Source organism: Corvus brachyrhynchos, unplaced genomic scaffold (assembly GCF_000691975.1).
Source record: "Corvus brachyrhynchos isolate BGI_N302 unplaced genomic scaffold, ASM69197v1 scaffold705, whole genome shotgun sequence".
NCBI classification, from domain to species: Eukaryota; Metazoa; Chordata; class Aves; order Passeriformes; family Corvidae; genus Corvus; species Corvus brachyrhynchos.
In genome coordinates, this window is record NW_008238346.1 from 1,882,320 (window position 1) to 1,909,986 (window position 27,667).

The 27,667-nt window shown below is 38.7% G+C and overlaps 1 protein-coding gene across 1 annotated transcript in view; it reads right to left on the bottom strand.

Moving 5' to 3' along the window:
* Nucleotides 1–5,699: 5,699 nt before the first annotated feature.
* GPAM (glycerol-3-phosphate acyltransferase, mitochondrial) overlaps nt 5,700–27,667 on the bottom strand; it is a 28,246-nt gene continuing 6,278 nt past the window's right edge. The window contains 17 exon segments of the mRNA XM_008634412.2: nt 5,700–9,066; nt 10,237–10,295; nt 10,405–10,594; nt 11,344–11,484; nt 12,240–12,317; nt 13,660–13,802; nt 14,307–14,571; nt 15,702–15,772; nt 16,537–16,652; nt 17,589–17,674; nt 19,584–19,697; nt 20,073–20,285; nt 21,021–21,120; nt 22,428–22,564; nt 23,574–23,670; nt 24,392–24,541; nt 25,733–25,846. Of these exon segments, the coding sequence (XP_008632634.1) occupies nt 8,950–9,066; nt 10,237–10,295; nt 10,405–10,594; nt 11,344–11,484; nt 12,240–12,317; nt 13,660–13,802; nt 14,307–14,571; nt 15,702–15,772; nt 16,537–16,652; nt 17,589–17,674; nt 19,584–19,697; nt 20,073–20,285; nt 21,021–21,120; nt 22,428–22,564; nt 23,574–23,670; nt 24,392–24,541; nt 25,733–25,846 (2,191 nt within the window). The 3' untranslated portion in view covers nt 5,700–8,949.

Here is a 27,667-nt window from a genome sequence, read left to right on the forward strand (position 1 = left end):
ATGGCTCCGGGCCTGGGTCCATCCTAAAGGCACAGCGTCCTTGGGCATTGAGAGGATGGTTAAGGAATAAAGTGGCTTCATAACATCAGCCCAGGACAGGGGATAAGCTGAGCTGGCAGCCCTGCCAGTCCCTCCCCTTTCCACCTACCATGCAGAAGATCCAGTTCTCTGCCTCTCAAAGCTGTAAACCTGCCCCGTTGGTTTACATGGGGCAGGGGGAGGGGGTCTGATACAGATCTTCAACCCAGAACTCTGGCCTTGCATCTGGGACACTTCCAAACTTGAGCCATGTTCTGGCCAGGTCTTGGAGTGATAGCTTAGTTTCTTAAAAATGCCTGTCTGGACCAGAGAGTGCAGGAAGAAGATGGGTGAAGAGCTTCTCTCCTGATGCACATTTTCACTTGAAGATGAGTAAACCCACATGGTCCTTCAAGGTGGTGGTGGTTGTGTCAGGTGTCAAACACTGCCTGACTCCTGCAACTATAAAAATCAATCACAGCAACATATAAAACCAATTCCAAATGAAGTGCTTCCTATGTCTAGCAAATATTGCAGCTGGCTGCCCAGGAAATGATGTTCTGTTTCTAAGGGACAGTCCGGGGGCTGAGGTTTGGGAATGGTGGTGCCCAGTCCCTCAGTGGGAATCGCAGCTGTAGATGAAACTCCACCACCATCTGCTGGACACACTGGGGATGGAGCTGGGCTTGTCTGTGTTTTGCTAGGAGCAAAATGACAACACTTCTCTAAAGAAAAAAGTTTAAAAAAAATGCTGGGAGCAAAGTCCTTAGTCCCCTGTTTTACAGTCATCAGGAATTTCTTCTGGCCATGGATGAAAGTGGCAACTACATATCTCCTTTGGAAAGTCTGGTTTTATTTAATTTTACTGTAGCTGTGATAGATCTCAGATACAATTTGTACAAGTACAGCCAGAACGCTAAAGCAGGCAGACGGTCGGGGAAGAGTGTTTTCTTAGGCAATTTAAACAGAACCCCTTATGTTGTTTACACAGCAGTGAGCAGGCAGACTCCAGGTTAAGAGCTTGTGTGAGAATGAGTTGGGAGAAAGAAATCACTATACCAGGGCACACAGAGGACATTGCTGTAGTCAGAGAGCAAGAACGGGGGAACTGAAGAAAGTGAGAGACTGTATTGAAGAAGAAAATCACCCTGAGCTAGTTGGAGCAGGAGTCTCACTGTGCCAGTTATCTCCAGGAGGTCCTGCATACCCAAAATTTCCTGCACAAACCCACCTTCCAGCTTTGCTGAGTCTGCAGCACGGCAGGACACACCAGGCTACTGCAGCAGCAACCTCTCAGGCCTGCTGCATCGTTTAGATCTGATTCTTTAATAAATGAAGAAGTGAGGCTTTAATAAGAGATAAGGGAGCCTTGGACTGCCGTGCTCGGACTAATCTTTTAATGGTTGAAAATTATAGACAAGCTGCTCCAATTTCTTATCTAGCATTTTGCTTTGAATTATTAATAACCAATTTGTACTTAAGTTACTTAGTTCAGAAAATTAACTACATGTGTCACTGATTCCAACATTTTTCATTTTTACTGCCTTCTGCATTGACAAAGGGATAACTTCATATAAACCAATTAAAAGACAAAAACGCACACACAACCTCCTGCCCTCGTGTGCTCTCCCAGCTCTCTGGAATATATCCAGAAATACCAGCTTCTAATACGTCTACGCTTCTTTGCTTCAGACTTCTATAAACTACAACTTGGGTTAATGATTACATTAGAATAGAATTCTCCTAATACCTAAACCAGTTTTCCTAGGCTCCTGGACAAAAAAGAAACATTTTGGGGTAAAAGGGACAGATTCTGCAGTTTTGAGGGAAGAATGCAGGAGTTTTAAAGCCCAGCACCAAAAGTAATTCACATCATATCTAACTACTACAAAAATGTAAACACAAAACGTGTCTAAACTTCCTCCTCTCCTAGAAAAGGGAATATTCATTTTATTACATGCAGTGATTTCTTTTGGGGGATTAAAAGACATTTTTTCAAGGATAAACTAAGGAAACTGGAGGCTATAAATGGCCAGCCAGCCAGCAAGACAAAGGAAGAAACTTGCAGGCAAAGGTGCTGAACTACAATAATTTAGTTTAACGAAGGGGAAATATCAACACAGAAAAAGGCTTTTACTGCCTTCCAACAGGTAGTAGTTTAATTTGCCTTCTCCATCTTGCAGAGACAAGAGGAAGCCTGATTTAAAAAAAGCTGAACACCATGGCTAAAATTAGGCTTCAGCTAAATTAAAAAAAACATACATTAGCATGGTCATAAGGTGAGCCCCTGAAACTTTACATAGCTATGCAAAATGTTTAACTGGGGAACAAAACCAATCCCTCAGCCTCTCCTCAGCCTCGTCCAAAGAGGGACACCGAGTCAAAGGTGTGACACTGGTTTTACAGACAGCTACAGTGAGGAGATAACAAGCCATCCCAGGTACCAATCACACAGCAGCCCTCACACAGCACAGAGCTCTCTGAAAGAGGCTGCTTAAGTACTTTTGGGGAGATCCTGGAAACTCTTCCAACAAAAATGCATTAAAGTAGTGCCATTGTCAATTCTGTGCCATTTATAAATGTTGTTTTCTTTGGGTAGATACAATCACTGGAACCTGAACTCCTGAGATAATGCAACAGTCAAGCCAGCAGTAAACCTGAAGCTCAGGAAATATCACTTGGCTTTCAGTATTTCCAGAGCAGTGCCAGAGTTAAACTGTAAACTGTTAACAGATTACAGGGTTAATTTGTAATTTATTATTGTTATCTGCCAGGAACACTCTGGAAGATGAAAATGCCAGGGGCAGGATTCCTCTCCCCTTTTCCAGTCACCAGGGATTTTACTACTGACAAAAGTAGGAGACTCCTACACCTCTCTCTATGAAAATGCTCACACAACACAGTAAGACAATGCAGAGCCACAGCGATGTCTGATTTCTTCCCCAGTCCTCTCCTGCTCCCTGCTGGCACTCCATCTGGTTTTAGACCAGAAGAGACACTAAGCAAACATTTTTACAGAACAACCTTAATAAAGCCTTAATATATTTTACTCCTCAGTGATTACAGGAACAAAAAGTATAATTCATACTACAGCTGCTCCTGATCTCAAACACAAAGAATCAGCCAGACCACCAGCCAATGCAGCCAGACCAAGCTGTTTCTGTACAAACACGTTCCTACTTTGCCCAGGAAAGATGCCCAGAAGGCAGAGCTTCACCTGTCTGTTCTGCTCACCACCACACAGCAAGGTCCAACCAACAGGAACAGGGACAGGAACCCAGTGTTCCCCAGGAAAAGGAAGCATTAGCCCTCCCAGGCCATCTATCTCAGCACTTCTCTTTGCCCACAGTAAAAAGATTTTACATTATCTACCCTGTTTTTTTCCCACTGCAACTGAAGACTAAATTCACTACTTTTATCCAATCTAGGTACTCCCATAGCCAAGGAATAACCCAGATTCTTCTCCATACAGGGAGCTGAGGGGAAGCCTTTTATTTTTCCCTTCCACCTTGCCTGCAGCATCCTTCAAATAGAACTCCTCAAACAGGCCATGGTATCCCAGCTGAGACCTCATGGACTGGAAAGTTTTCCCCCATGTTTGTCATTCATGTGCAGGAGTAAGGGTATCATTATGTGACACCTGCCCTTTCCACAGCAGCAGCACCCTTCTGAGTCACATTCTGCTTGTGGTCTGCCAGTAAACTGGAGTTTTCTCCCAAGAATTGCTACACAGCTGGTTTATTTCCTCTCCTGTGTACATCCTCTCCTGCCTGTACATCAGTTGGTCTCTCAGACGTAATACCCTGGTTGGAACTGCTTTCTTCTTTTTGCCTTCTTTCAGATCTTTCAAAAATGTGTCATTACCACTGGGGTCATGATGACCCCCACTGGACTACCTGGCTCTCCTAGATCTTGTTACCTACAAATGGAAGTGCAAACTCTTTTCTGTTCCCCACTTTAGGCCACTAATGAAGGTACTGAACAGACAAGATTCAAACCAGATGCAGAATCGTGTCCAGTTCTAATAGTAATCCTTCGACTCCAAAATTCTTTCATTCTGACTGTGGCTTGTGTTTCAACGAGAGGAAGAAAAACCACTTTATACCTGTACATACAGTTTTCCTCAAATTACTCTCAAATGAAAATAGAAAACAGCATCAGAAGTGACACGTGTCTAAAGCCATGCATGGGTTCAGTGAATCTTTGGGCCTAATTTACACAAACTGATCTCCATATCTGCATTTCCTCACCTCTCAGGGACTGTGGCTCTGGAAAACATTTGAGACCCAGACATTGCAAATACTATCAGTTTAACAACCAATATTATTACTGTGCTGGAGAACAACCTTTTCATGCAAATTATTCACAGCAATTATGCTTTGTATCTTTTACTGAAATTTTGCATTGCATAATTACATGTACATAGATTTGTATAACTAATAGTTATTCAGTAATTAATTAAATTTGTTTAACAAAAATGTTTCTGTAACTGTGTATGCTTTATGACAGATGAAAGCTGGAAGTCTTTTTGGGATTTATGGTCTCTCAGGCCTGAACTCTGGCACAACACACAGTGATGAACATTTCCTACATGTTTCTTCAGAAAAGTCCCTTATTCTAAAGATAGCCTCAACTATGATAATACCTTTTGGATAATTACATTAACAGGTTGGCCAACTTACAGGAGAATAAATAAGGACAATAATTCTCACCCAGCACTGCAAAACACAAGGAACATCTATAAATAAAAACTGAAAAGAAAATGTTTCAAGCAGCAACTCAGATCAATGTGGATCTTACCTTCAAAACACAGAGTTACTGAAAACACGATGTACCATGAGAGAACAAAGCAGAGACCTCAAAGCAATGATCCTTCTAAATAAGCCTGACAAACTTTTATTACAGAAAAACTGAATTAAGCAAAAACTAGAGATAAGTGCTTTATCTGACATTTGGGATTTCAAAAGACTGAGAAATAGGAAGACATTTACAGAAATAACACATAAGGTCATCACCAACAAGAATTGGGTTTAATTTAAGCTATTGACAATAATTGAATTCTAAGTTTCCTGCTTCAGCCTAGAGTTGTCAATTAATTGAGCCTTGCTTGCATGTGAACATTGCTAGAGGCCTCTTAAAGAATCAGCTGATTATAACTTTTTTTCCTGAAGAGTGAATCAGCATCCCTCCTTCTCAATTTAGGTAATGATCATCTATGCAGGTTTTATTATATTAAAGCCCCATTCCAATTAATTCACATTTGCCAGATGCTGTCACAATTGCTGACAGGTGCTTATTGGACTCCAGGTCAGCTTGAAATCACCACAAGGGAAGTCTGCAGCATCAGAGCCATCCCAGGCTCCTGAATGACACACACACCCATGAGGAGAGAGAAACTGCAAAAGAACTTCATGTACATGGGGATGGGGAACACAGAGGAAAAATGGCACCTCCACTTTGCAACAAAACAGTGGCTCAGGAGTTGGGATGTCACCTCAACCTGCTTTTTAAGTGTCTCTGCTGCAGCACATACACTGGTAGAGATACATCTACAACAGAAGATTTTAATGCTTTAATTTCAGAAACTACCTGCAGTGGGACGAAGTTATTGAATGAATTCTCTTAGCAAGTTATTTAAAAAAACAGAACAACAAAAATCAAAATAACACTAGAAGAGCTTGTTAAATGTCATATTAGCAAACGGTTTAATTTATTAAAATGACTCCAGTACACCTCTGTGCTTCTACAACAGACACGCATTACACATAACAGGTAAAACAGTAACATTCTCCAGTCAGCAGTTCCAAGCTCATTAGCTCAGGAACACAAAACCAACAGTATCTTTACATCACCTCCCAGCTCAACCTTCTTCCAGGTGGTGCTAGGGGCACTTCTTTGAGGGGCAGGTAGGCAGTTGAATGCAAGTGTGTGTCTGTGGTTCCTGCTCAGAGAGGGTGAGTGCAGCCCTGTGCTGCCCAGAGCAGGCACGTTTGCCCGGACACTGTCAGGGTCAGTACAAAGTCAGGACTACGGGCAGTGAGGACGGGGATCACTGCGGCCGCACGGGGAGTGCAAGTCTACATTTATCATCACCCTAAAAACGGGACATCTACAGGATGTGCATGGAAAGGTTAAGTTTCTCATAGCATGAAAGACACTGGCCCAGAAAGATTTGCACACCTGAGTATTATGCTCACAAGAATGACAAGACTCATGACAGTCTTGATAAAGTCTTAAAATACAGTTGTGGTAATTCAGGGCCAGTCCTTCCTCTTTTACTGGTTAACTTTACTGAAATCAACTCGACCCGGAATTCTAACAGCAAAAGAATCATGAGAAGTTAATAAAATCAGAAGACACTGAAGGTGTAAATACAGTGCAAGTGTTGGTTTTAGTTTTTTTTGACTGTTACAGCCTGATAATTTTACATTCTGTGCTTTAATTTCAGGGGAAAGCATAGATGTTTTGTGTCAGAACATACACACTAGCATATATACACATATACATACACACTTGCTGCAGAATGCAAAGGCTTCCAGTGGTATATGATTCATAGTACCAATCTCTCACATGCAGGTTTTTTTTTCATACAAAACCAAAACAGTTTTAGAGGTGCCCCCTCCCCCTGCATATGTAAGTATTCATTAATGTGTATTCACATGCATTATTACCCACTCATTGATTTATGTTAACCAGATTTAGATTTTTAATTTTTTTTTAATGTAAGCTATAAATGACTTTAGTTGCAACACCTAGCCAGAACACTCCAGTGACCACAGCACTCCTGGGTTTTATGGTAACTAATGCCTCAGTTGGAAAAACATTCTTAATAAAATGACTCAAGTTTTGTTTGCTTCATATTGCTTCATTTAAAAAAAAAAAAAATTATGTATAATCTTTGCTGTTAGTACACTTCAGATTTACTGAAGTGCAGTAAACTATGAGAGCTCGTTATTCAGAAGCACCTAGACTTTCTTGATATTAAATGGAAGCCATCAGCAACAAACATTGTATGGAGAATTCATCAGGTGGACAAACAGTGCACATCAGTGAGTATGAGATGAAACTGTTTTCTAAACAGCTGGTAGCCTTCACAAAACAAACGATGTGTGATGTAGTCACTGTCCTGCTGAGACAGCAGGACACAAGAACACAAACAAGTGACTCTAGGGTCAGTGTTTATTCGTATTAATGTAGCTTTGGTTCAGAAATTCTTTAAGTGTTGTAGAGCACCTGGTTTAGTGACAAAACACATGCATCTCACAGTGCTAACAGTAGAATGCTAATAAACTATAAACTGCAGGTTTCAAATATTAATAGCATTTAATAAAAAAATTTACAGAAATATTTTTGTTGACAAATGTGCAGTACAAATCCAAGCTCCTTGGCCACAAACTCTAATTGTGTGCATCAGTTTTGTGCTGGCATAACAGTGCAAGTGCTGGGATTCAAGTATGCTTTTCCATGTTTGTGTTAAGCAACAGAGATTACATGATAGAGTTTGGGAGATTTTCTGCTCAAAAGGCCAGGATGTGAGAATCAAGCAAAGCAATGCAGCAAAGGAAATGCTTAATTTCCCTCATCTAGAAGGCATAAAGGAGGGAAAACACATTTCACAAGCAAACCAGCTTCACATTCCACCAAGTTATTGCTTCAGCTAAATCAGCTGTACTAAAATACAGGACTACAGGTTGCGATCTAAACTGCCCTCACATGAAGAGAAGATGAAATCTGCAGTGCAAGTTCTCCATGCAAAAGGATCAAATTGCAACATCAGAGTCCTGTTTCCTCGGGCAGAAATTATTTGCCATTCAGTTTTGCCTATGAATTAATTTTTTTCGTCAGTTAGATCACAGTCAAAAGTACATTGTTTATATTTCTGTGTTTCCAGAGGTACTACTTCATGCCAATTTAGGTCTGCTCAACAACAGAATACAATATGAACACTTGTTTCCAAAGAACTACGAAGCTGAACTGACGAAGTTATTGCTGAAATTTTTAGGGCCAAAATTAAAACCTATTTCACCAAATCAAGCCTTTACTCCACTTAAAAAAAATCTGGCATCCTATTAATTAAAAAAAACAAAAGAAAACCCCCCCCCCCCCCGAACTTAATAGGTATTCTTTTTTCAATTAAATAATAATCTAAGATTTTACAAGATATTCACATTCAGGCAACTGTCACCTGACTTTCATCTGGCTGAATGACAGATGCCATAATAAAAACAAGAACACTACTCTCACATTCTTCCTGACAGCAGTGATTAGTGCAATTTACCACTGCACTACACAGTTTTAATAGTGCAAGGTGTGCCTGCTGACATTTCTCACAATCACCTGCTACATGATCGTTATCCTCAGATGTCTGTACCTGTAATTTTCGTTAGAATTTTGGCATTTATGTTAATATTTCTGAAAAACTATGGCTTTATCCATGAAGTATATAGCCTGCCTAAGCAAAATTTTTAAACCATTTATTTAAAACAATAAAACTGAATTGGAATGAAAGTTACTTGGTTAAGCCATAAGCTGTGTTGCCACTAAACTCAAGATCTCAGGGTTAGCTACAGAACACCAATTTGTGTATTTGTGCATCTGTTACAGTCTTTAAAAGTTCATTTAAAATGTAACACTGATAAAAGTCACTCTTTTTTTACATCTAATTCTAATAATTTATCTTTTTTTGCAACATGTTTAATTACTTGTATCCAAAGTGTCATCTGAGTATCACTGTATTACAACAAGACTGGGACTGTAAGAAACCCATAAATGCACACGTAAGAAGGCACTTGTCTTCCAGTAGTTCAAGTCAGAGAAGGCCTTACCCAGACAGTGGCACCTTACACTTTGAAGGATTTGCTAATGTCCCCAGGCTTTGCCACAGTCTCAAAAACTGTCCTTGTGTCCCTGGACAAAGGTGCAATGTGTGGTCTATAATACCATGAAGCTCATGACGAATTCCAGTAGTTTCTGCCTATTGCGCTGAGGTAGGAATGTAGTGCTGAGTTCCAAAATGATGTCTTTCCTTTGCTTAGTCTGCTTGAAAACCTAAAGCACAACATGAACACATGTAAGCATCAGCATGGTACAGGAATCTCCTTTCTTCTGAGATTAAAATGTTACAGTCTATACTAAGTTTTCCCTCATTTACAAGATTTTTTCTTTTCATTTCTTGAAGGCTTAGATGGCAATGCCTTTAGGTGTTATTAGAATTCACTCAGTGTTGAAGCCCTTCAAGTGTTATGGAAGAAAAGAAATTGAGAAATAAGTACAGTGCGTGATAAACAGCCAAAACTCAACAGTGAAGGATAAAACAAGCAATCAAAGGCACTTACAAAAGTGCAAGCACTTTAAAAAAAAGAACTCATATGCTATGCTACAATAGATGCTCAGCAGACATTATCTAGTTCTACTTTTCATGCTAGTTTATGCTGCTGTTGGAAAATGATGGCTTCAAAATGTGCTTTCCTCACAGCTATTAAGAGTCTACAGGAAGATAACTTTACTAGGCCAACTATTTTGGATTATTAAATATATCAGAATTTAAAGGCAAAGACTTCAAAACCCATATCTAGCAACATTTTGCCTAAATGTCAAAAACTTTCAAAATTATAATGCTATATCTTATCTGGCATTCAGGAAGCCATGCCATTCTGATGAAAGAAAAACACTTCACTTGCAACATCTACATGGGTGATTTAAAATACTGGTGGTAAAGTACAAAACTGAGTGTTTATCTTAAAGAACACCTGCATCCTCATGGTGAGCACTGAAGGTGTATAAGGATGGTTCTTCTGGAGCATCAGTCACTGCTAAGCCAAAATTCAGTAACTAATGCTTTTTTAAAGATTTAAGTAGACTTCAAAATTAAATTTAGCTGTTACTGAGCACAGAACATGCTCTCAGCCTTTCAATATTGTCCAATAGAGACATGGAGTAAAACTGAGGAACTTCACTTGCTGTGAATAAAAACGTCTAGTCACCCAGCTATCCAGACAGGCCTTCCCAGGGGCAAGAAGTGCCCTGTTCTACAGCTTGTGCTCTCTTTTACAGCCCTCAGCCTGAAGGAAACCAAAATGCTCCAAACCCACAATACATTTCTGCAGATACATTCACTGATTTTAAACTGACACTGAATAGATTCATTGAAATGTCCAAATTGTGCTCCTTATTGAAACAAAACTTAACAGTCACCAGATTTGAGCACCAAACACTTACTCCAATTTCCTTGAAGACTTTCACCGCATTTTTCACATGACTGTAGGTAGCACTCTCAGCTGCAAGAAAGAAAACCCAGAGATAAACAAACTGCAGTTCAATTGGGGCTACCGTGTGGTAGAAAGAACAGAATGAATCAAACCCAGTTCCAAAACCAGTTCAACATACCATACACAGCAACATTCCTCTCTGTCCTGCTTATTAAGTGCCTGTGTAGCTTCTGAATATATTCAGATTCTAAAACAGGACCACTAAAATTGTGCACAAAGATGACAGCAGAGCTGTATGCCTCCAGTAAAGGTCCCAGTAACCTCTGCAGGAAAGTGATGTACTGCTGGTGCTCTTGAGACTGGCTAACCTAAGAAAAGGCAACAAAAAGTTCAGTGACAGAGACCAGTGGAAACCAGAAACGACCTGCAAGGCAGAACATGGCAAAAGAGCATCCAAAAGAAAAACAAAAGCTCAAAAACTTGCACCAAAACAAGTGTGGTGGCACAGCACAATATGAGAGCGTAGCAAGAAAAGAGGTTTATCATGAGGGACAAAACAGGCACTGAACTTCACAGACCAATGCTATTTTTTCCTCCTCCATGGTATTATACTATTTTTCCAAAATAAAATTAAAGACATCATGCTGTTCCGCAGCCAACAGAAGGGCTGCCCTACATTCACAGAGTTGGACAGAAGTTTTCAAGTGTTAACAAGTATCCTAAAGAGTGTTTGTGTCAGCTCTGAGAAAACTAGTAAAGTATCTAAAATCAACATAAGCAGCCTATGAAGTGGAATATAGGCTGAATATAAATACCAGTCAGATGTGCCCCTTTTAGAGTGCATGTTAAGAATAAAACCAAGATACTTGAGTCTTTATCAGTTTTCAGGACTCTAACCATTGCTCTTCCCTGTAAAGATTATTTGATGTTTCTTCAGCTCTTTTCCTCATGGGAAGCAGACAAAGGTATTTTATGGACTGTACAAAAAAACTACAAACTAAGATTGCAAATCAAGAAAAAAACCCCAAATAAAGAAAAATATCAGTACCTGTCCTGAAAAAGCAATTTGTATCTCTCACAAGAGGGTTTAACATTATTAGCCTAAGGAAAATACTACCTTCAGGTAGCAATCTCTCTGTTCCTCTCCAAAATCACTGTCTTCATCTTCCTCGTCACTTCTCCAAGATAACGGCTCAGGGAGTTTTTTATTCCACTGATGTTCTGTAAGACTGGGGCTAACATCCTCCTGATCATCCTGCTTAAATTTCAAAGACAAGGTGGTAAATAGGTACAACTTCAAATCCAGGCAAGCAATAGGTTTATTTTATAATCTCATCTGACTTATCAATGCTTTTATTAACCAGTATTTAATGGAAGCAGGTGAGACTCAATTATAGGAAGCAGTGAGAAACGGTTAGAAAAGAGACATTTGGTGAAAAAGACTTTTTTCCTTGCTTCCTCCTGGGTGCCAAGGTTTGTTTAGCATGCACAAAAAGAAGTTTATGAAGCAAAGATATGCTGAATCAGCTGCCTCTGCTCCTAAGGTCTTCTTTGCACTGTGCACCTCTGGCAAACTGCACCACACAGTGACTCCCCTGCAGCCCCAAAACTGCAATTTGGGGAGTTTTACAGTAATTCTGAGATCAATGCAAAGGAATTAAAGAATGACAAAAGGTCTGGACTCCTGACTCCTGTATAGCAGAAAGTAAAAATCCATGTAGCTATGCTACGTTTGAAAGGGCTCGAAAAATAAAATAAATCCCAAGTTTCAAGACAATACAAAAATACTTGTCTTCCTAAGTAGCCTTATTGGTAAAATGAAATTATACACAGAGTCATGAAGCATCACAGGCTGACTGCACCCTATGCATAGAAGAATGAAGCAGTCTCAGTCCTGGGCACGTTGTTACAAGCTTTCAGTAACAATGTATATTTAGAACAAGTCTCACAACTAAGGAGCATGAACTACCCGTAGTAAAGTACAGAACTCCTACAGCATCTCTGCCATTTTACCTCGGCCACCAGAAGAATGCCATACTGGATCAGCCTTTCCACAGATTCATGGCAAACTTGGTAGATCACCTGGCAAGGCTGCACAACATAAAAGGAATGCAATGAAAAAATCACATCCATTACACCCATTATGGCAACATCATTCCCTGTTCAGTATGAGCCTTTTAGATATAGCAGTATTATTCCTTTTATGCAAGTTGTTAAACTTTTATCAGCATAATCCCAATGCACCACTCTTGTGTTTACCCTGGCAGACATTAAAAAAAATTATAGTGAAATAGGATATTTAAAACATGTCCAAGATTTTTCCGAAATGCATTACCACTGGTAGAAAGCCACATTAAATATTCTCCCCTTTTAACAGCCTCTAACCAAATTTTAGTTTGTTAACAATTCTGGAATAAAATCATCATAAAATTAAAATGATTGAAACTCGGAACAGCGACCTATTTGGAATTTAAAGGAAACTACACTTTCAAGAAATTCTCTTATGTGTTTTGAAACTGAATAAACAAAAACAACCTCTTTTACATTATTCATCACCATCCAGGAAATATTTTCTTAGTTAAAAAAATAATAATCTATTACTAACTCTGAAAACAGAAGGATAATAGTACTAAAGAACTCCACTATATGAGCTAACATTACTGCCCAGACAAAAATATTAAATTTGGTTTATGCATCTGTTAAAATGCACCAGCCAAATATGAGTACAAATTTAAAAACTGATTCAAGAATCTCTAGAACTTTAATTAACTTCTACACATAAGAGAAAAGAACATTCAGCACTTAAAATTGAAAGTATGCAGTGTCTGAAAAATAAGGTAACATCAGCTCTTGTCAGTGTTTTGTAACACAACAAAAACTGAAGTCAAGCCATGTTTAAAATTGCAACTAAGTACTAGGTGTGGCACAATGAGTACTGCACTCCTATGCAAATAAGGGATATCTTTAGAATATGGAGCCTTGCTTCCCAACATAATTTCAATCATCTGTGCATACTCATAGTAGCTGGGTACTCACAAAGACTTTTGCTTCTTTAGGTTAAAAAACCCCGTAAAATAAATAGTTTGGGCAGAATGCAAATACAGCTGTGATAATCCAATTACATGAGTGACACAAAATACGTTAGAGAAGCTGTTCTCTCAGCTTCCCACAACTCGAGGTGGGCTTCTTAATGCTGCCTTTCTCAGGAAAGGCCTAAAGCACAGCAGAAATATTCCAGCCCCAGCCCAGCATTGCCCACTTCAGCAGCTGCAGGAGCAGCAGGGGGCACTCAGTGTGTGATACCCATTGGTACCCACCACCCTCAGACTGCGCTGACAGTGAACAGATCAGAGCTGGGACACTTGCAGAAAGCATCCTGTAATTTTTAAGGAACAAGCAGGAAAAAACCTGGGCAATTAATGCAATTACTTACCAAAGATACAGTGAATTCATTAGAAAGCAAGTAGCACAAGCTGGCAGCTTTTCGGACCAGGTGTTCTTGACTGATCAAACTGGGAGAAGCAGCACTGGTACCATTTCTGTACCTCCTGCTCTGAATCGCGTGAAGGCTGCAGGCTGGAGCAGGAACAAACACAGGCAAAGTTTAATTTTCCAAAGAGCTTTATGGCAAAGGAAACTTCAAACTTCTGGTTTGTCTACTTCTGAGGGCTAAAAGCAGTCAAATATTACACATGCCATTCAAGAATACAGACAGAATTCACCACTATTTTGTGTCCAGTAATGTCAGATCAAAACAAAATCTCATTAAAATACTGCTCATCAAAGCACAGGTTTTGCCATGTTGGCACAGACCTCTGATAGTGCTTTGCCTATGGCAGTGACCAGTACACAAATACTTCCAAGAAAGATAAAGGATAAGGGGAAAAAAGAATAGAAACGTTCCACAAACAAAATATAAGTTTGCTTTAAAATTGTTTGTTAAGGTAAACATGGGCTGAAACAGGAAGTGAAAAAATATATTAAAGTAAGTAACACAAGAAGCTGATGAGGTTTTCTGTGCAGATACTTTGACTTCAAGGGTTACAAGAAAGTCTTTCCTTGATAAACCCCAAAACATACCAATAACAGCCTCTTTAATGAATACATGAAGTATTCCATTGCTGTAGAAGTTGAGTTCAAAGACAGCAGGTATTGTGATGCTGGGAGTGACGAAGAACTCATTGTTTCTGCTCGTGTTTGTGATATTTACACAGTTCCCCAACAAGTGGATGGCATGCATGACAACATCATCCGAGTTCCCTGAAAATCCCAAGTCAAAGTCACGGGCTAGGACCTCCTCCTTCATGGAGAAGAAATCTTCTACCAGCCTGGAAAGATCAGTTCCCTAGAATAAACACAGAATCACAAAGTTAAACAATTTTTCTACATAGGAGACTACCAGTAAACTACATAATCAGGTATATATCAAACACAATACACTAACTATCAACAACCCCAAGCACCATAGTCATAGCAGAAAAACTGATTTTCACTGAGGTTTTGATGAGCAGTTCCACATGTTTTGAATTACATGCAATTATATTTTACAGCCATGCAACTATTTGGGGATGCAAGATTTTTGTTTGCTTCTTGGTTTATTTCACAGTCTGCAGAGACTTGAATACCTCAAGGCCATGCCAGAGGTACCATATTTCTGTTACCTATGCTATAAAGTGAATGATCAATTAGATGGGAACATTGCACTTAACAGAACTGAACAACTGCTGTGGAACATGAGGAAAAAGCCTTTCCTCAGGAACCTCCTTTTCTTGTTTTCTGTCAAGATGGATTCAGATCACATTGTAAAATGCTTCTTTGATTCCACTATTTTAGGAAATTGGAAAGACTGGACTGAAGAGAACGGTGACACTTCCTCCACAAGCAGGATTATACAACTGACCAATATTTTTCCATTTATTCTCAACTTACATGCAATAAAAGCTTCAGATTAGAAGGAGAAGGAATTTTAGAAAAAATGCAAAACAAACTTGTAGGAGAAAAAAATTTCTTCCAAGTCTCATGCACAAGACTTCAGGTAAACATTAGTATCATTCTGCCATTGTGATAAAATATTTTAGTACTGAGGAACAGCAAAATCAATTTGGAAATTAATGGAACAGTTTCTAGAGTATTCAATAGTGAATGTGTTTTGAGATCTAAAAAACAATCCTAACACAATAAATGAAACCCATGTAATCTTTTAGAAAGGCATAACATTTTGAATTACAAAGATCTATTTCCACATAAGCATTTATTATCATCCCATCAATATCAATGCTTGTGTTCAAGCACCCACTGCTAACTAAAATATCAGCACTCAGACTACCTCAAATCCACTTTAATTTAAAATTAAATTAAATTTTAATCTTTCTTCTTTTATCAGTATAATACAATAGTAAAATCCATACTGTTTTTTTTAGTAAGTTATCAAGGCCAAAGCAATTTTTGGCTATTTAATCAGCACAGAAGCCTTACCTCCCTGTGTCTGTACAGCAACAAACAGGCAACAATGTGGGTAGACATCACAGCACAGGACTTGTTAGCAGCTAGAGGTGAACAAGATAAACTTGTTAAGGCCCTGAGACACTCAGAACAGCATTACAAATGAAAGAGCACCCACTATTTAAAAAATAATAATAGTGATGTGGGCACGGAACTGAACCCACCAAATGAAATACAGTGTATCATGTCTATCAAGAAACAATATTAAAGTAATCAGATTAAATTCAGTAAGAAGGCCAAATAAAGCTTAAATACTTACTTTCCGTGTATCTCTTGTACCACAAGCTACAGAGCTACTGACTGAAGCATATATCACATAACCTATAAAACCTGGCAACACTGGTCCATGCAGCTAGATGAGTTCATGTATGACCTTAAATAAAGCCATTAAGACACTCCAATAACTACTTGCATGAAGAGGTAAGAAATGAGTGAGTGTATCAATATGACAATCAAGCACTTCAGAGTACATAAAGTTTAGTGTACTAGTCCAACAAACAGAACAAAAATCTTCTACTTGATCAGAAAAAGAGTTTATTAAACTTTGAAGAGGAAGGAGAAAGACAAAGGATGGAGAATTGTCAAGATCATGCAAGTCATTAAATGATCACCTGAATGGAGACAATTAGGAAGTATGACATTACCATGCAGACAATTCATGCAGTCAGCAAAACAAAACAGGCAGCTGATAGCAACCTGGAAGGTGTCCCTGCCCATGCCAGGGGGGTTGAAACAAGATGATCTTTAAGGCCCCTTCCTATCCACACCACTCTATGATTCTGTGGTAGTGATACCCTTCAACACTTACTGAACAAAATGTGCTCAGCCAAGTTGGATATCAGCTCTCTTCTGAAGGGTTCACTGGTGATATCCCTGGAGTTGGGCAGTGAGGCCTCTGCACCTTCATCCACAGTATCGTTGGGTCTGAATACAGAATAAAAATTGACATGATGACATTTAGATTTTTATCAAAATGTAAAATAATCTAAATTGATTTTTTATATATACTAAGTGGACCACAGCACAAAATACCATTATAGTCTGGTAAGGGCAGAAAAATGTTATCAAGGAAAAAGCTCTACCGACTTTTCCAGATTATTTCTTCGCACTAAAAAACAATCCATAGTAAGACTACCATAAGAAAAATTGCAACCATTTTCTATGGCTACTCACAACTTTGCTGCAATACCAACTGCTCGCTTTCCTTCAACAAATATGAACAGTAGAATAAGCAAATCTACCTAAAAGACAGAGCCCAGTCTCTCTACAAAGTAGAAATGGTCTTTTGTATGGACTTAGAACTTTCTAAAGGTACAGGACTGACTTTGTCTCTACCAGGACCACACAGGTTTGTGTAAGTCCTGAAAAGACAACTAAAATGTGTATCTATGTAACAAATGCAGAGCTAACCCTTGAGCAGTTTTTCAGTTCTGAGTGACAGTGACCTCCTTGAAAACAAGGAGTACTCACTCCCAGGTCCTATTTGCTTTGGAATTATTCCAAAAATCTTGTGAAATGTTTGTAAGGTTTAAAAAAATCCTTCACTTACAGTAAGCATGTAATTTTTTCCCTGAGTTATTCCATAAAATTTATAAACAAACCAACAGACGTCACTAAAATTTAAAAAAAAATTTAAAAAGTCTCCTTGAATTTATTTAAACAGAGCTCATCAGGAAGAATCTAACTCTTATAATAAATTGCATAGTTGTAATTGCCTAAGTTTTGCACTTTTCTATAAACAACTAGATTATCCATGGGCAGTTCAAGCTCTGCTTGGAATGTAATGCAGAACACTAAAAAGATAAACAAACAAATCCCAACCTGTCCTGCCTTTCAACAACATCCAAAAAAAATCTCTACCTTGAGGGAAGTATAGCTGGTAACAAAGCTTGTTCCAAAGAAAGAGAAGCAGGCACAGGTTTTTGGCTTTGGCTGTTTACATATTCCTGTTAAAAAAAAGACTTGTTATTTTTTGTACATTTTCCACCCTATTCTTGCATTCAATTGATAATGCTATTACAGAAAAAAGGCAATTACTCAAAAATGAAACCATGACCAAAAATAGCTCACACCAAAAAAGCAGTAATAAGGTCAGAGATATTAAAAGTTTTCAACAGCTTATTCACTTTTGACTTTATGTTATGCACAAAGCAGACTTCCCACAGCAAGGAATCTGTACTTCATGAAAAAACTTGCAATGAAAACAACACATAACCCCTGTCAGCACCCTGCTGTGAACAACTCCTTTGAGATGAGCTGCTCCGGGATTAAATTAATGAGAACTTCCTCATTAACATGAGTGAGAGCAAAGCCTAGCACCCATTCAAAACCAACGTGGAGACTGTAATTACTGCTTGCAAATGCCAGGATAGAGAACTTCTCCAGGGGTAAACACGAGTGTACAAAACTCCAGTTTCAAGACACAGACTAAAGCCCCCAGGAAGCCGGCAGGGTACTGCATGCTTGGAATTCCTGAATCCCAAATTTCTCTAAAGCCAAACTCCTCTCCTTATAGGTTAAAATTTACATTATTCTGTTTTCAGGACACTGTGTTCCCTCAGTTTTTGTAAAGAATGGGAAACTAAAGAGCCACTTAACCTGCTGGTCAGGAAAACAGTTCCCTCCCAGAAAAGCTGCTTAAAAGACTTTCACAGCCTCTTTCACACACTCTTCTGCTTCCAAGCCTGTGCTCATAGAACTGCAGACAAATTAACCCCCAAAGCTCATCTGCTTTAGAAAAACCTGCAGTGACACAACTGAAGTTACACTTGTGCAAATCTGAACTAAGGCACACTCTAAAGATTTATGTAATTTATCACCATTCTAGAGCACAATAAGGAACACAGGTACAAATGAGATCTGCCAGAGGCTCTGGGAAGGTATAGAGTGATTAGCATTTCACTAGATTCAGAGGGCAGATAACCTTCTTTTCCTTACACTGATCCAAGAAGAGTTGTTAACTCCCAAGAAGAGCCCAAGCCTTCTCCTTTGGAAGTGAATTAGTATCACTAATTATAATGCAGTGCAGCTGGTCACAATAATTTCATGCTGTGGTAACCGAACCCTCCAAAGCTCTCTAACCTACTGCTTTTTCTGAGAGAAGTAGGGCAGAAAGAAGAACACCTAATTAATTTGAATAATGTTCTAATAAGTTGCTGTTACAGTGCTTAATCTTATTAAAGTTACACTAAAAATAAGGTATACTGTGGCAGAATACAGATTAGTGAAATCTGTACCAGCAGATTCTGCAAAGACATCGGAGAAAATTTAAAGTGAATGCAGACACTGCCACATGACCCCATTCTCTGAGAAGCAACAGAACAGTATATGGTGAAGTAGTGTAGGTAATAGCTGTGAACTAATAATGAATGATGACTTTCAAAGAATATACAGATTTTTATGATATACTACCCATGACACTTTTATAGCTACTAATTTTCTTAGCAATTTTAAAAACCCAGCGAGATAAATGCCCTTCCTCAACCATAGCGTATGTCATTAAATTACTTAAACTGGAAAACAGTATTCAGCTTCCTTCAAATGTCTCTACAACATAAAGAATTAATACAAGGTATAAAGATCATTTTAAAGATTGCTTGTTAAACAAAGAACGCCACAAGTAAGAATACTCAGACCATTTCAAAACTAATATATCAACTCTGAGACTATTTCAGCTGAGTCCAAAGACTCACACATTCATCAAAAACAGGGATACTTTTGTCCCACCAGAATGGACGGCAGCAGATAACGCTAGTGATCATAACCCACAGAGAGAAAATCGAAATAAATGTATCCCACTACTGAAACACCAAAAACATCAAACTTTCAAAAAGACCTTCAAGATACCAAACTTACTTTTAAGGAAAATGGTTGCGCAAAATCTACTCTGACACACCCATAATTCTTCCGCAGCATTCTGAAGACTCCTCTAGCTATACTCCAAAGACTTTCATTCTTCTTAGGGTTGCCCTAGAAAATATAGGTGGTTGTTTTGCTTTTTTCCCACTTTGCAATTAAAAGGTTACGTCTAAAATTAAAATGCACGCAACAGCAGACAAAGCAAGGCCAAAGCTTTTGACACACCTTGTAACTTCAAGTACATCTAGAGAACTATTTTTCTCCATAGATATCCCCTTGAACATATTACTTGTCATGAACTTGCATTTAGAAGTGTGTCACCTGTACCTCAGCACTCCTTGTCAGAGAGGTTTTGTGATTCATGCCTCAACACTAACCCCAGGTCCATGGGACAGAGGACCAGCATAACATTTAACTATGTAACACATTTTCCTGCACATAAGCAGAAAATCCCCCAGGCAAAACAAGTCATTTGATTGTTCTTACCAGCTGTTCACTGTTATAGTGACCTTCAATTATGCGATCATAGGAGATTCCCACAGGTATAATTAGGACATCAGGAGTAGCATTTGAGAAGAGAGCATCCACCACCACGGACAGAAGACCTGCTCTAGCTCCAGATGTCTTTCCACTTCGAGACCGTGTGCCTTCCAAGAATATTTCTAGAAACTGCTGCTGTCTCAACAATTCTTCTATGTGCTGAATACAAAAGGATTGGAAAAGAAAAAAAAAAAGTTTAAATTAAGTCTAATTATATTGGCATTTATATATATATAATAACATATAATTATATTTCAAATATATTGTCAGAAACCTTTCCTTTCAAAAGCATTGGAAGATCACGACTTGGCATGAATACTTGTGGGAAAAAACCCCAGTAATTAACTAATGCCTGACACAAACCCAGACCTATCTGCAACTGAATTTGCATCAATATACAAGCAGTATGATGACATTTGTTCAAAAAGCATCTCTAACAACAGTTGATGCAGTTGATTTGCATTCATCTCTCCTTCTGGTTCCCCAGAACACCCCATCTTCCAAGATGTAAATACAGCTACTACACTGAATGGCACAAAAGATTACATCAACCCATCATGAACAGAGACTTCCATTGTGTTAACTGAATCAGGGTAGAGATGCCTCACAACAAAAGACATCAGAGAAACAAGCATAAGTTAACTCAGAGAGTATTAACTCCACATTCTTTAATAAGGATTATGCAAGGTGGAAATCTGCTCATCCTCAAAGGGGCTGAGCATGCAATTTTCTTTATTCTATAAATTCAAAACTTCATACAAAAACAAATCCCCTTTTTGCATCATGAAACTTCAGACAAATTTAAAGCAGTAAATACAGAGTGATAGAGCTCACTTTCCCACTTGCCACCCAAGTGAAACACTACCTACAGAAAGAAAGACAAGAAATACACACCACGTAGAGCAAAGCTCTGTACAGGAAATCCTTACGACCATCAGGATTCTGATCCAGCTTCCGTCGAATGAAAAATCCTCCCAGCTTGCGGATCAACGTGCTACACACCAAAGAAGGATTATACTCACTGATTTCAGTTTGCAGAAAACTACTACACATCCACAAAAAATTCCTTGCACACAACAAGGATTCAAATAACTGAAATTCTTAAAGACTAAACTGTATTACACTACTTGCACATGATGGGACTACACAAGTATTTCTCTGTTTCACTTACGAACAGGCTTCTTTACCCTGTCTTGCTCCATTTCACTGCCTTGACAGACCACTGACCAGGAGATTCTTGCACACTGAGATGCTGGTGACCCATGTAAGAGTTAACCTGAGCTGGCCCCAATCTGTGCACAGACAGCATGGCCTCCATGCCCATCATGTGCTGCACACTCCCCTCAGCTGCAGCATCAGCTCAGCCAGCTAATTTTAACAGAGCAATCTGCAGGCAGCTCCCACTTGGCACCAGCAATTACACCACCTGCATGGTCCTGCATTTATCTCACAGTGTAGCAAGAAGTTCTCATGACAACATCCCTTCTGCTTGACAGAAGCAAAGATGAATAAAGTTATTTTCTTGCAAGAAAATCCTTTACTGGCTCAAAAGACCAAACGTGGGTGCTTCTTTCTGCAGACAGGGTGCTGTGTATGGATCGTGGGCCTGCTGAATGCTGCAGAACTCAGGGTTCCCAGTGCCTAAAGTAATGTTAGATTATCTATGCTAAACTCTCTCTCTTTATTCTGCTGGCCCTAAGAACTAGCATTTTAATTGATAATTTGTATGAATGCCTTTTTCACTGGGATTATTACAGACCTGCACTTACTCATGTAAAATACTCTCAAAGTCAAGGTGTTTCCCTTCTTTCCTCATAATTTCCTATAATATCGTGTGGTTTTTTAGGTATCAAATATGCCCAAATTCTGTCTCAATGGCAAAATAATACCCAAAATACCTCATGTTCTTCAACCACCAGAAATGTAATTTAAACACAGACTCAAGTGGAATACTTTTCACAAAGTATTATTCACCCTGTACTGTTGCTGCTCATTAGCCAGCTCACTAAACTGCATGAAGAGCTGTCCATTCACAACTCTTTTTCCCGTATCATCTTTCCTTAGTCACCTACCCATTTTGAGACTCCAAGAAAGGAATATCCTTTCTGCTTACCCTACTAAGGTTATAACAGATCTTCTCAGAAGGATGTTGTGATGCTCCCTCTCTGAACATGTTACAGGAACTGAAGAAGTTCTACATGATGGCCCAGTAACAGCCAGGTAATTTTACGCTTGGACATTTTGTGCAGTGGGTCAGATCCCACCACTTCAGTCTTTTTTCAAATAAGGAGAGGTTATTACCTGAAAATGGGGATGTTGAGATTGTTCCCTGCAGCTATGTAGGGTGCTTTGATGTTATGGCAGAAAAGAATGAATGTAAGAAGCAGGTAGTCAATGTGGGACTTGTGAACCGGCAAAAAGATAAGAGGCAAATTCATCTGTGGTGGGGAGAGAAGGAAAAAAGAAACAAGTCAGTTGGTAAGAAAGATGAAATATTACTCCTTTTCTTAAATCCACTGTTGAGATTGCTAGCACCATCTTATCTGAACTGATGGTATTTTCCAGTTACCATAATTGAGTTTGTTTACTCCTGGTTTTCCTTCAGCTGGGACAAGGAGAACCTTTTAGGCAACTTGTCTTTAGCCAAGTAAAAACAAGTCTTTAGTCTTAGTTTTCATGGACTGTAGTTTTCAGTTGTATCCATTACATTAACAATGATTAATACTCCCAGTTTCTTCAGACTCACAGTGTTGAGACACCAATCAAACAATTAAAGGGATGTGGAAATCCTCACTGTCACCAAAGTACTGGTATTTCTATTAGATATTAGCAAGGATTTATGAATAGTGCATTTCCCAAACACAGCATCCAAAAAACAACAGAAAATAATAGGAACTTTTTTTATTTGTTCCATTTATCTAATCAGTATTTCTAAGGTAAATCCTGCAAGAAGAGTCAATTCATTTGAGTGTAAAGAAAATGGTAGCATTTATGAGTTTGTTCGACCAATTCCAATAAATATTGAGAAACTGGAAACAGATGGCTAGTAAGAAATAGGAAAAGTTTTTTCTTAAAGTTTTTTACTCTAAATCAAGGTAAAAGTGAAAAATCCTGACTAGGTCTACTAATTTATTACTGGCTATCTCAGCTCAAAAAACTGGAAATTATGTTGGATGCAGGTTACTTGAGATAATCATTCAGCCTGACAGTTAAAATTTGATCCTGAATCAAAGGTAAACCCAGAGTTCACACAGTATTTTAGGTTATGTAACTCTCAGAGCATTATATTTAATTAAGAACACTATTTCACAGATACACATCAGTTCTACCTACAATCTCATTTCATACAGACTTAGGAAAACTCTCACAAAAAGTGAAGTGCTGCAAACATTATTAGAAACTACTTCAGAAATCTACCTTACTGGACTTTTTCCCACCCTCCCTTACCTCTGTTGCTGCTTTGACCATTTCTATTTGACCTCTGTGGATCTGGATATTCCAGAAAAAGCTGTTAAACAACTTCAGTAACACCCAGCCAGTCAACCTAAGGGAAAACAAACACAACTCAAAAAGCTTCATTTATTTCTGCTTCTGTTTTATATTGCTTCTGTAAGACTAGAGGCAAAGCCTTTTAATCTGATAACTTATATTTAAACAAAATTACTGTAAAATCCAATTGCCAAACAAGGTTTTCCCTATGGTTAGTAGCCATATTTCAGCCTCCTGCAGTTATGAGACAAATCTTTTTATCAACCTCAGTGAAGGCTGGGAACTAGGAACATGACAGAGACAAAATCATCCTTAGTAGTAAATGCAGACACCACAGGAGAAGATGCTATCTAAAATAAGACTCTCTCTGAGATATTCATATCTACAAATTGTAGTATTGAATAGGCTACTGGAAAAATTGTCTTTCAGTCTGTGATGCTGCAGATAGCTGCTCTTGCCCATATGAGCCTGAAACAACAAATGATGCCAATACTGGTCTAAGCATTAGCACCAAAACTAATTTGAGAAAAGAAAAAGTTTGTGTTTAATCTTGTAAGATTTATTCCTTGGAAAGGCAGAGTGCTTCTGCTGCATCTGAAAATGAAGAATAACTACTATTTTATTAGCTAATATTAGAAAGTGGATTTTTATGAATAATGCATTTTTAGAGTAATTATTATTTCTGCATAATGTGTTACGAGATCTGTTGGTATTATACAGAAAGAGCTTGTCCATCCTTCCACTCACTGACAATATTGATGAGACATAGTTCTTACCTGATTAAAGCAGGTGACACATTTGCTACCATTTCCTGGAGAATTTTCCTAGCTTTTTTCTTCACTTTGTTGATAGCTTTAGGATCCGTCTGAACAAAACTACCTGGAGTACTTGGTTCAGAGGCTTCATCTACAATGGCCTTCTGGACTCTAACATTAAAAAGTAAAGTTTATGAGACAGTCCCACAACAGAAGAGTCCAAGACACACACAACAACAGCTTGGAATGAGCATCCACACTGAACAACTGTGTACTCCAAATGCATTAAATTTAATTCAGTTTTCTAAGCTCTAATGTAACAGGCAGATGATGGTTGAATGAGCTCAAAGGTGAGCATATAAAACAGTATGTACACAGTTCACAAGTACCAATACTAAGTGACTGCCAATTTTCCTAAATGGTTAATAAAGTTAAAAATCCAGGGAGAACAGGTGCAATCTCATCTTTGTTAATGTTTTCTTTTGCCTGCCATAGCAATTTCATTGACCTCACTAGATAGATTTACACAGTTGCTCTTTTGAACTTCTACAGTATTGTTCCCCTTGAATTCTCAGTTTTACCAAGTCTAACAAAATTTTTAAGGACTATTTTCCCCACTTAAAACACACCCAGGAGACAGTAAGTGGTTTAACATACCATGACTGTGGCACAACACAGTCTGTTTTACTTTTCAAAAGCAACACTATCATCTTCAGATGGGACACAAGCATTAAAAATTCAGGAGAATTAGGAATGTTAATGTAGGCAGATTGTGCCCTCTGACAAAAGTAGCCTCGAGGAGTGAGCATGTGGTTGAATTTCTTTGTGTCCAAAGAAAACTGATACCTTAACAGCTGATCAGGGGCTCAAGATGCCATTTAAAATGAGGCATATGAAACAGAAAACAAGCTCCACAAAGTTAAGGGTGGATACTCCATTCTAAAGCCTTTTTCCATTTTTTGCTGCACTCTCCTGGTATATACTCAGGGTACTCCAAAATGCTGCTCTCCTCTTATTTCTGAACACTGACAATTTCTGATGACTGCCGTATGACTTCAGTGGTAATGATTTACATGAATTGGACAAACAGAAGTTTGAAGAGCTCTCATTTAGCAATTTATTTTTGTGTGTACTGTCTGCTGTTCCCCCACTACACAGTGTTCATTTAGAGACTTGTAATTCTTAAACTCCCCTTTTACTATTCCAGCTAAAATTGCAAGCTACAGTCCTGAAAGGCTGTGCTAAAGAGACTGTATCTTCTAATATTTTAACAGTCTGATATTCAAAACTTGCAGTTTCTAAATTAACTCACATTTTAATGTACTGGTAATGTAAAAAACATTAAATTTTGCAATATCTTACCTGCTATTATTCAGCACATTTTCTGTCAGATTCTTGGCAAACATACCCTTATGAACATCCCTCTCTTGCACAAAAAGGACATAACAAAAGCGTCTCGCAAGCCACCCTCTGTACCTACAAAAGCATGAAGGGTATTTCAGTGTGATCCTCAAAATATTTCGCTGTCAAAAAAGTAGCATTAAAAACAACTAAAAATACAATTAAGAAGCAAAAGTAAGTAGAGTTTTATGAATGGCTGTCTAAAGGCTTCTGTATCTTCTAATAAATTGCCAGTATCTTCGTGTTATGGATGAAACAACTGATACATAGCACAAAACATCTGAGACAACTGGGGTCTGCATCCTTCAATTCAGGGTGATACTGTCTGAAAACATCCACAGAATCATAAGGAAGTAGCAACCAAACTAGCATATACATTTTGTCTGTCTACTGGAACTGACTCCCCAGCTCAACGAGGCCAAATGAAGTAATAGTGTTGATTTCCAATTTGGTGCCCCTTTCCACCGAGGAAAGAAAATGCCCAGCAAAGAGGTTTGTCAACTTCTTCAAGAAACACCGAGTCCTCTTGGGAAAGCTGCTCACGTAAGCGCAGGGTAAACTCTCACAAACACTTTTGAAAATATGTTTGCATTAGTCACCAAAACTAAATCCACTTTTTTAGTTAGCTTTTCTTCCTTTACAGTGTTTTCAAACACCCAGTCCTATGTGTCTTCTCCATACCTTCTCCTAGCAAAGTTTTAGCAAGAGTAGAACCACTAAATAATCAGTAAATCTCACTATAAATTCAAGTGTTTAAGGTAACTTATGCAGACAGTCTCTTCTTTTTAAATTAACTCTGTCCTCTACTCTAAATCATATAAGCAGCAATCACCTGAGAAAATATTATTTGGAATATCAAACATCACAGAAAATGCATGTGACACAAGACCGGTTTACATCCCATCCCCAGCAGTGGATATTCATTACTATTCTTCTTCTCACCTCCCTCATTTACCAGGTCAGGAGCGGACATGCCACCGCTTACACAAACCAAACTCCTGGGACCCCCAAACAGCAGAGCTGATGCGACTGGGCAGAATTAACAGCTGGATGAAAAATGAAATCCTGGCCATTCCTAAGCCCAGAGCAGCTAAGTATTATGTAAAACCCCTGTCCTGAGATCTGCTGGTGCAATGGCTGGCTGCTGCTCCAGCGAGCGTCCCAAACTGAACCGTGGGTGACAAAGCTCATGGTGGTTTCCATGCTGGAGCGCCGCCAACATCTCATCCCTTGTCATCACTCGAGTTACTGATTTTGGTGGTTAAAGCTCCCTACCACATTTCAGTAAATTTATACATGTGTTAAAAACAGCGAGGAAAGATGAGAAGGAACTTTTACACTGTGAAAGGCCAAAGCCCTTGAGTGCACTGTAATTAAGATGGGTGCATATGCACAAGTCATGGGCACAGAGTAGCACGTAATGATTACACAAATATTCAGACCAGCTATTTGTGCTGTAAGAAGACTGGTGACTGTTTTAATTGCTTCTTTTTCCTTTTTCCCCTTCTCTTTGGGGTTTGAGAGACTTATTGATTTTTTTAGAAAGCAAAGATACGGACATGCTTCTTTCGGACAACGATTTTGGTAACTCTGAACATATCACAACAGCACACAGCTACTGCAGGGATCTGTCAAGCTTCTACATTCATTTTACAGCTTAGACACAATGTAGTTGAATTGGAAAAATCTGTTTTCTGATCATACAGCAAAGAGAGAAGACAAAACCCACACAGAATGGACCAGTCACGAGACATTTAAAACTGGAAGTTGTACCTCAGACAAAGGCTATGATAATGTCAATACAGTTACAGCGTGCTAGCAGTAAAAGAGGACACCTCTTGCTTTCTAAGGCCAGGAAACTGTGACTATGCAGCCCCATGGGACCTCAGAATTTCA